The 9478-nt window shown below is 46.8% G+C and overlaps 1 protein-coding gene across 1 annotated transcript; it reads right to left on the bottom strand.

The window, feature by feature from the left end:
• Positions 1-4993: 4993 nt before the first annotated feature.
• On the bottom strand, positions 4994-8683 carry LOC147528958 (transmembrane protein 14C-like). The gene is made up of 4 exons (XM_086608990.1): positions 8608-8683; positions 7506-7607; positions 5272-5356; positions 4994-5051 (listed from the first exon to the last, which is right to left on the bottom strand). Exons 1-4 carry the CDS (start codon positions 8681-8683, stop codon positions 4994-4996), a joined length of 321 nt encoding a protein of 106 aa, XP_086465116.1.
• Between the last annotated feature and the right edge of the window lie 795 nt (positions 8684-9478).

The raw sequence follows: 9478 nt of genomic DNA, 5'->3' as shown, positions 1-9478 counted from the left end.
ATATTGCCAAAACTACTGAGAAGCAAATTCCACTCAACTTTTGTCTATAGATGGATGTCCCATCCTTATACTCTTAAAACAACTGCGATGGCTGCTTGCCCAGTGCAATGTCCACGATTGGCACGTGCGTGCTTCCAAGTACAGAAGCAGCCAGAGGCAGGGCTAAAGCAGAGCAGCACCAGGCTTTCAGGCATGGGGCTAGTTCCCTACCAGAAAGATGAGAGTGAAAGCACAGATGGGGCTCTGCGAAGAACACCACACGCTCATACAAGGATTTCTTGTACCTGAGAGTTACTTAGGGCCTGTAATGTGCTAATATTCATAACAGCGATGAAAACTTAACTCCTTGTAGCAGGACATAAGCAATCCACTGACAAATACTACACAAGAAAAGTCTAAAACCTTGGCCCATATATGGCTATAGAATGAGACAGCAATATTGGAAAAAGTACAGAAGGTTGGACTTACCTCGCCAAGCTGTAGTGAAGCCTAAAAATTAGATTCTATTGTTATAATTAACTTATGACCATTTTTGGTTGAAGACCTGTGGAGATTTCTATCTGTCCTCTCAAAGGAGTGTCACAGTGACATTTTAAAAAGCCTGAATCACTGCAGTCTGTCAGTCATTTTAAGGGTGAATTAGCCAAAAAGACATAAATTATCAGTAAATTCCTGTTTCTACATGTCTTTTTTGGGTGATCGAACTAAACTACAGAAGCTGAATATGCTACATGAGGGAGGATATTTGGCTGTTCTTCAAAGATGCAGCTTTCTGGTTTAGATCTTAAAGGCCAACCATAAACACACACAAACTTTAATAGTGCAATACCTCACTGTTTATATGCTCGTTCAGTACTTTCCCTGGCTTCTATGCTAATTTTTATAGTAATATGCCACAAAGGACTTTGCAATGCACAATAAGTTGTTTTTAGGATGTTAAGGTAAGCTACTTTGTTAACAACTGCATTTAGAATTGATGCTTTAGTAGTAGTTACATTAAACCTGCCATTCTAAAGTACAAAATGAGTACGTTCTTTAAAACTGTTTAAAAAATGCTTACTTTAAGCATTGTAAAAAAGAAATGTATTTGTATAGTTTTTATAACTGCATATACAAAAATTAAATTCCTGTTGTTGACCTAATGTGCCACAATATATGGGTTATGTTAACTTACGGGAAATCAATTTACTCTACAACAGTTGTGCCAAGTTGTGCCAAGTTGTGCCAGTATTTTGTTACGCAAATTGCACCTAAAGAAAATGCCACTTTAATACTGGAAGAGCTATATAGGGATCAGGATATCTGGTTAGTAATGCACTACAGACTTTGATTCAATTGCCATTGGTCTACGCTTAAGTATTTGTCATTCCCTTAGTATTAACAGATGTCCCTATGCTATTTAAATGCATCTTCGTTTATCTGTAGAATATCTGTAACTGGCTATGGCAATGGAGGACAACCTCAGACTTTCTAAAACAGGCATAAATGCATGGGTTTTATAAGTAAAAAACAAGAGAAATTAATCACTCATCTCTAAAGATGCCAGAAGCTTAGTTAAAATCACAGCCTGGTCAAGGAATTAATAATGTGTCCACAGCTCACACATCCATAAGTCACCTAGAGCAGAAAAATAAATAGGTAGTATTTATGGCACTAGATATGGCTAGAATAAACGTGCTGTCCCTGCCATATACTAATGAACATTGAAATGGCTTTGACATAATCATAACAGCCTTTACTTGTCCATAATCAAAGCTTGAAAAGTGTTAAGAAATTCTTCTTTTGAACAGCAGGAAAAAACAGTAATAAGAGGCTAATAGGCTTTGTGCAGTCATTTTAACTCTGATTCATTGACAGATATTGAACTGTTAGGGCCGAAACGCCAGCTAACGCTCCAGAAATTTAGTATATGCTGATAAAGTTCCAAGGGAGTGAAAAGTATTTAAGGCTCAAGCTATTTTCTCCTCCCTTTGTCTGAATTTCTAAAAGAAATCTAGAGAAAATGTAGGCCCTCTCCGGAAGGAAACGGGACCTGGCTACCTGGGATATGGAGAAGGCTGAGGTTCTCAATGACTTCTTTGCCTCAGTCTTCACTGGCAAGAGCTCCAGCTGCACAGCCCAAGTCCCAGAAGGCAAAGGCAGGGACTGGGAGAATGAAGAACCGCCCACTGTAGGAGAAGATCAGGTTCGAGACCATCTAAAGAACCTGAAGGTGGACAAGTCCATGGGACTTGATGAGGTGCATCCACGAGTCCTGAGGGAACTGGCAGATGAAGTTGCTAAGCCACTATCCATCATATTTTAGAAGTCGTGGCAGTGTGGTGAAGTTCGCACTGACTGGAAAAGGGGAAACATAGCCCTCATTTTTAAAAAGGGGAAAAAAGAAGACCCAGGGAACTACAGGCCAGTCAGTCTCACCTCTGTGCCCAACAAGATCATGGAGCAGATCCTCCTGGCGACTATGCTAAGGCACATAGAAAATAAGGAGGTGATTGGTGACAGCCAACATGGCTTCACTAAGGGCAAATCCTGCCTGCCTAATTTGGTGGCCTTCTATGATGAGGTTACAGCATTGATGGATAGGGGAAGAGAAACTGACATCATCTACCTGGACTTATCCAAAGCATTTGATACTGTCCCACACGACATCCTTGTCTCTAAACTGGAAAAGCGTTAACAAGAGTCCTACCAGCAGTTCTCAATTCAAGCTACTGCTTTCCAAAGCTCGTGAAACAGCAGCAAGGCTTAACGCTTTGGTCTAAGGGTTTAAAAGCTTATCAGTCCAATTCCCTGCTTTCTGTTGTCTTTGCTCCATTAAAAGACAATTGCAGCCCAAATTCACAAGTTACCTGATTTGAGACCAGCATTATACAATTAGAAAACTGCTGGATTGTGGCTGTTCTCAGTTTATTGAAGGAGGCGCATTTATGTTTGCATCTTACCTCCACAGAAGAAAACTGCTTCAAAAGCAGTATGAAGAGGCAAATGACCCGTACAGTAGTTGAAAGAGAAGTGTCTTAAATGCTCGTGTCTGGCTTACTAACCTTTCCAAGCTAGAGCAAAGACATGCAGGCACCTGCCCACCAATGCTGGGTCCACGGCCTCAGATGAGGCACTTAAAAGGATGATTTATAAACAAACCGCCTGCTGTCCCGCACACCCCTTGTTTCTATGCAAGGAGGTAAGAGGAAGAAATAAATATGGATGAGCACCTGAAGCTGAACTCTGCAGGCTGATGAATAAGGGCTCTAGGAAGGTTCCCCGAGTACAGATCCACCCCTCAAGCCAGCTCTGACCAAAGCTGTGCAGCCTGGGAGCAGGCTGCTGGCAACAGGGCTGCGAGAAGCAGGGGCTCATCGCCCTTTCCTCTGTAGCCACAGTGACGCCCAAACCCTTCCCCTTGCCAGAGCTGTGCTGCAGCTGTGCCCGTGCCAGGCCGTGTCCCTGCCGATCTGGAACCCAGCCTGCTGAGTCAGCATCCTGGCTTGACCGCAGCCCTGCCTCATCATTGGGATTCGCCTGGCAAACCGCCGCGCGCGGAGCTCAGCCACTGTCACCCGCCTGGCTCTGCACCTCCCGCTCAGGCAGCGCCAGGTCACTGCCCTGCCCGTTTCACTGCCATGAGGAAGGAGGGGAGGAAGACTGCACGATGTCACCCTCCTGATAAGGTCCCAGCCTGGTATTTAGAGAACTCTGAGCGACTCCAGAGTCTCACCGATCTAACAGATCAATCCTGCTGCTTCCATCTCTCCCAGTACCAGCCACCGAAGAAGAAAAGTTGAGGAAATCGAAGCTCAGGATCTGTGCAGAAAGGGACGCAAGTTAAACGGGACCAGAAAAGGGATACGTTACCGTGCATGGGTAGCTCCCAGGATTACTTCTGCATGGCAAGTTTATATGTGGTATGATCTCGGGCATCAAGGGAATCAACTGAGGACAAAGACTGATCAACTGAGCCCTTCAGTCTTTAAATAAACTTTCATAGAGCATTTTTCAAATCTGAAATAGAGGATTCCTCTCAGGAAAAGAAAAAAAAATATTTTAATGTAACACTTGTCTGACTATATGGTCTGTATGCTTTTGTTCTCTACACTTCCTCCCAGTTCATGGGATTTTTTTATTTACAAGTCGCTAGATTCAAAAAACGGAATAGAGATAATTTATACAATCCATGTTCACAAATGTATCTAGACACCCTGCAGGAAAGGCACCAAACTCGATCAATCCAGATGAACAATTAAAGAAAAAAAGAAATAGTTGTGTAGAACACAAAAGTTTGTAATAATAATTTGTTGGTTTATTTAGAATAACATTTTAATTCTCATGAAATGCAAGAGCTATGCCTACAATTCAGCATTATCTAATAAAGCACATTTTTGATGTATGAATATTAATCTGTAAAAGTGAAATGAATGACATTTAGCCGGGCACGTTTGCTTACAAGCAATTGCAAGTAACAGGTTTGCACTCATTGCTTTACAGCAGAACTTTGACAGCCTGCTCCGTGATTGTGTTTTGTGGGACCAGGTTCTAAAGCACAGTGCTGGGAGAACAAAGTCCCTGACTGACAAACGTGATGACCAGATAAACTGGCAGGGAAGTAGAAGGGGAGAGGTAACGTAATAAGTATGTTTGTTATATTAATTACTACTGACAAACGGGCAACTCCTCTCCCCTTATTTCAGAGGTACAAATGATTTTAGAACAAGCCAAGAGGTCTTTACCCACAGTAAGTCACAGGACCAGAAGCAAAACTAATGCTATACTCATATTTTCTTGCTTCACAGTGCAGAGAACGTTAGGACAAATACCATTTTGGAAGGCAGAACAAGGGCTCTCAATGTCGGTCCTTTAAAAACACAACCCACATGCGTCAGGATATGAAAAATGCCAAGCACAGGCAGCAGTGCCTTTTCCACTTTTGTGTAGCACGTTTAGGCAGTTGCGTTTTGGGGCTTCTCAATCACGTATCTTCAAGTGACTTGATGCAAACTTATGGCTTGAGAGGCTTTTCCATGATCTGCAATCCAAGCCGTCCAACCATCAGTAAACTGTTGAACAGAATAGTTGTTATAAAAAAAAAAGGGAGGGAGGCAAAAATCCCATAAAGAACAGGAAGGAAGAAAACACTGACATGATTTCGTTTAGCTGAACTCCACCATTTTTCACAGAACTTAACCATGTAACATTTTTAAAACTATATAATCCACAAATACATTACATAAAATGCTTACTCAAAAATACAGACGAGAACAAAAGACAGGTGACTACCTGGCACCAGCAATAATCCCAGGCATTGCTCTCCTGGAGTTGTAAAACCTCATTCCCATAACAGTAGACAAGGTTCCAGACGCCACTGTTGGAAAGAAGCTGGGTCAGATCTATTTGAAAGAGAAACACCAGCGCAGCACCGCAATGCTGGGGCATCCAGCAGTGCCAACCAGACAGGAACGCCGCCCTCCTCTCCGCAAGGAAGTGTATGCCAACATTTTACTTACTTTTGTTCATCAGTCGAGCCGCTGCAAGCTTCTCAGCAGCTTTGGTAAGCACGTTCCACTGCTCAGGAGAAGCCAGCAGATCTCAGCAGGGCTGAGACCTCTGTTTAATCATGCACAACCTCCCATCCTCTGGGCAGATCACAGAACCATAGAATGGTTTGGGTTGGAAGGGACCTCAAAGATCATCTAGTTCCAACCCCCTGCCATGGGCAAGGACACCCTCCACTACACCAGGTTGCCCAAAGCCTCATCCAACCTGGCCTTGAACACTTCCAGGGATGGGGCATCTACAACTTCCCTGGGCAACCTGTTCCAGTGCCTCTGGAAGAGATCACTAACTCTCCCTCAGCTTCTCCTTACTTGCAGAAGAACGATTTACTTCCTTGAATATAAATAGGCTGAAAACTGCCAGAAAGCTGGGACAGTGACAAAGTTCACTATGCAGAAGGCAAATATTATTACAGTTCCTGTTTCTCTGTGACGTCCTGAACTGGAAGGTGGCACTAAATACTACAACCAGAAATAAAACAACCCCACCTGAGAATATGCATTAGGAAACAGAAAGCAATTGAAGGGATCAAACTGAAAGAATGACTTAACGTTTTAAACATTACTCCAAATTATTTAGTCTCCATATCTGGAAAAACAATCCCATCAATATTCACATAAAAGTTACAGGGCCATTGCTTCTTTGAAGAAAGGCAGGTGGATGTGTTGTATACGTGTCTCCAAAGCTTCAAGTTTGTTTGCGTCAGCCGGGGCAAAAAGTATTCTAAAGATACTCTGGCGAGGTTCTTTTTCCACATTTCTACCCTCGGTGCACTGTGACGAACCTAACGCTCAGCAGGAGCAGCAACTGCACATCGCAGCAGGGCTGAAGAGGAATGGATGAATAAAGAGTTGTACCGGATTGGGACACAACACCCCTTGCAAGAGGTCCACTTGAAAGCAATACACGTACCACAGCAGGACATAAAGAAGCTGCTCGTTTTTGTCATGACACTGCCTAAACACTTGTGCCGGAGATGCACAGCCGCTCCCACGGCACGCCAGAGTGAAAGAGAAAGCTCTCAAGTGGAAACTTTGCTTCTTATTGAGCTGTGTTTTACATTTCGTTCCTTACTGACGAGGCGGCTTAGTCCTCTGCAGTATCTACCAGGGCCTTCATAAAGCCTTTCAGCACATTAAGGGATCAAGTCCCATTGTTTTAAGTAGTCTGAAGTCACCGTAACGCTGTAGTATTATAACACTAATAATACTATGGCGTAGTTACAGAACTAGAAGGAACTTCAAGAGGTCATCTAGGCTAACCTAGTGCTGAAAGTCAAGATCAATTCCTGACAGATACTGGTCTAGCCAGTTATTGAAGTCGTGCAGTGAAGGAAGTCCCTAAGGTTCACCTGATCTCTTCCAGTGCTTCATAACACTTTCCACTGTCATTTTATCCTTCACCTGAGGGGTTAACTGCAAGCTAAACCCACAACTTCTTGTCCTATCTACCATAAGCAAGAATAGGTCATTCCCTCCTTTCTTTTACATACTTCCAGCTGCTTCTTCCACAGCATTCGATGCATTAAAACACATAATGCTGCTCTCCTGAGATGCCTGTGCAAACCAGTATTCCATAAAGCCACATTCTGCTTGTCAGAGTGTTTTCACTATTGCTAAAATGCCTATTCCATGACCATAGACTAAAAATGCTGCTTTACAACCAAACATTTTTCACGTACATTTCCTGTACCTACATTAGTTTAACGTGGTATCACATCTGGAAGAAGAGACAGGTATTTCTCACCAACTCTGGCTCCCAGAAGGACAACCTAGGTCTTAGAACCAGGTACCGTGCTGTTATGCAAACACCTCCTGGGTACGGGCAGGAGGTCCTGCCACCACTTGCAACATTTGTGTAAATAAAAGGGCACAGATAGGCTGAAACGTGCTAGAAAAAGGGTTACTATTCCCCCTGCTACCAGTAATGCTTAAGACTTGGGTGCTGAGCAAACTCACCAAGGGAAAGCCAGACGTTCTTTGGATCCTTGGACTGCTGGTAGGCACCTAGTCCTGCTAAGCCACCAAAGAGAAGACCAGCTGCTAGAGAAGGGACGCTGCCTTCAATAAAATGAAAAATAAAGCAGTTAGTGAAAAAGCTTTACAAAGCGAGTCGGCAAACCAAACTAACGCACCTGCATGATCACATTCACTACTAAAAAAAAGTCACAAAACCAATCTAAGCCAAACAAAAGATACTGGAGTGGTTTTTGGTTTGGTTTGGGTTTTTTTATTACTACAGAATGTTAGGGATTGGAAGGGACCTCAAAGGCTCATCTAGTCCAATCCCCCTGCTGGAGCAGGACCACCTAGATTAGATCACACAAGAACACGTCCAGGCGGGTTTTGAACATCTCCAGAGAAGGAGACTCCACAACCTCTCTGGGCAGCCTGTTCCAGTGTTCTGTTACCCTTATTGGGAAGAAGTTCTTCCTCATCTTTAAGTGGAACCTCCTAGGTTCCAGCTTATATCCATTTCCCCTTGTCCTGTCATTGGATGCCAGCGAGAAGAGCCTGGCTCCATCCTCATGACAGTCACCCTTTACATATTTATAAACATTAATGAGGTCCCCCCTCAGTCTCCTCTTCTCCAAGCTAAAGAGACCCAGCTCCCTCAGCCTTTCCTCATAAGGGAGATGCTCCACTTCCTTCATCATCTTTGTGGCCCTGCGCTGGACTCTCTCAAGCAGTTCCTTGTCCTTCTTGAACTGGGGGGCCCAGAACTGGACAGAATGTTCCAGATGCGACCTCACCAGTGCTGCAGAGTAGAGGGGGAGGAGAACCCCTCTTAGTAAGACACTTTGCAGACCTCAGCCGAGCACCGTCCCCACGCAGCAAAGCTCCAGCGCGGTTTGCCGGGGTCTCTCCCTCGGAGGGCCGGCAGACACCGCCCGCTCCCGGGGCGCCATTCCAGGCCCCGGGATCGGCCCAGCGGCGAAACAGACCTCCCTCCCGAAGCGCTCGGACACCCGCCGCCGGGCCGGGCCCGGGGCCGAGCGGAGCGGAGGGCTGCCGGCGGGCAGCACCAGGGCACCCTCCCGCCGCCGCCGCCGGCACCTACCCGCCTTGGCGTAGCCGACGACGCCGCCCGCCGCCACCAGCGCCGCGTAGCCGAAGCCCAACCAGTCGTACTCCATCTGCGGGCAGCGCCGGGCCTCGCCCCGCCGCCTCCCGCTCCGACCTTGGGCCGCCCTCCCGGCGGCGGCACCGCCTCCCCCGGCGGTCCCGCCCGCCGCGGCCGTGACGGGCAGCCCGAGGGGGCCGCTCGCCTCCGCGGCTCCCCGCGGGCGGAGCGGGGCGGAGCGGGGCCGGCCGGGGCGGGGGGGCCGCCACGGGGCCGGCGGGGTGCGTGGGCTGCGGCGCGTCCCGGTGCGGCGGCTCCCGGCACGGGCAGAACGGGCTCGGCTTCGGGAGACTGATTTGATTTGTTGCCGCTTAATAACAGAGTAGGGAAGTGAGAAATAAACCAAAATAAAACCATCTCCTCTCCTTCTTCGACGTCCCTCCAGACTCCCAAGGGATGCGGAATGACGGTTGCGGTCAGTCCATAATGCCTCCTCTCCACTGCTCTTCCTCCTCGTGCTCGTCCCCTGCTCCAGCCTGGGGTCCCTCCTGTGGGAGATAGTCCTTCACAGACTGCTCCAGCGTGGGCCCTTCCCATGGGCGCCGTCCTTCATGGACAGACTGCTCCAGCGTGGGTCCTCCATGGGGTCACAAGTTCTGGTAGAAAACCTGCTCCAGTGTGGGCTCTTCGCTGCAGGCTGCAGCTTCCTTCAGTCCATGGCCACCTGCTGCGGTGTGGAGTTCCTCCAAGGGCTGCAGTGTGGATATCTGCTCCACCATGGTCCTCCACAGGATGCAGGAGGACAGCCTGCCTCACCGTGGTCTTCTCCAGGGGCTGCAGAGGAATCTCTGCCCTGGTGCCTGGAGCA

The sequence above is a fragment of the Tauraco erythrolophus genome, chromosome 3, assembly GCF_009769465.1.
Source record: "Tauraco erythrolophus isolate bTauEry1 chromosome 3, bTauEry1.pri, whole genome shotgun sequence".
NCBI lineage: Eukaryota > Metazoa > Chordata > Aves > Musophagiformes > Musophagidae > Tauraco > Tauraco erythrolophus.
The sequence above is the reverse complement of the archived record's forward strand: the minus strand, read 5'-3'. Positions and strand labels throughout refer to the sequence as shown.

Excerpts from the sequence above, each read along its gene's own strand:
- LOC147528958 (XM_086608990.1), bottom strand. The coding sequence starts at position 8,683 with ATGGAGTACGACTGGTTGGGCTTCGGCTACGCGGCGCTGGTGGCGGCG. Across the intron at positions 7,608-8,607 it reads CGTCGGCTACGCCAAGGCGG|GCAGCGTCCCTTCTCTAGCA; the intron begins GTAGGTGCCGGC and ends ATTTTATTGAAG. Across the intron at positions 5,052-5,271 it reads GGGATTATTGCTGGTGCCAG|TTTACTGATGGTTGGACGGC; the intron begins GTAGTCACCTGT and ends TCTGTTCAACAG.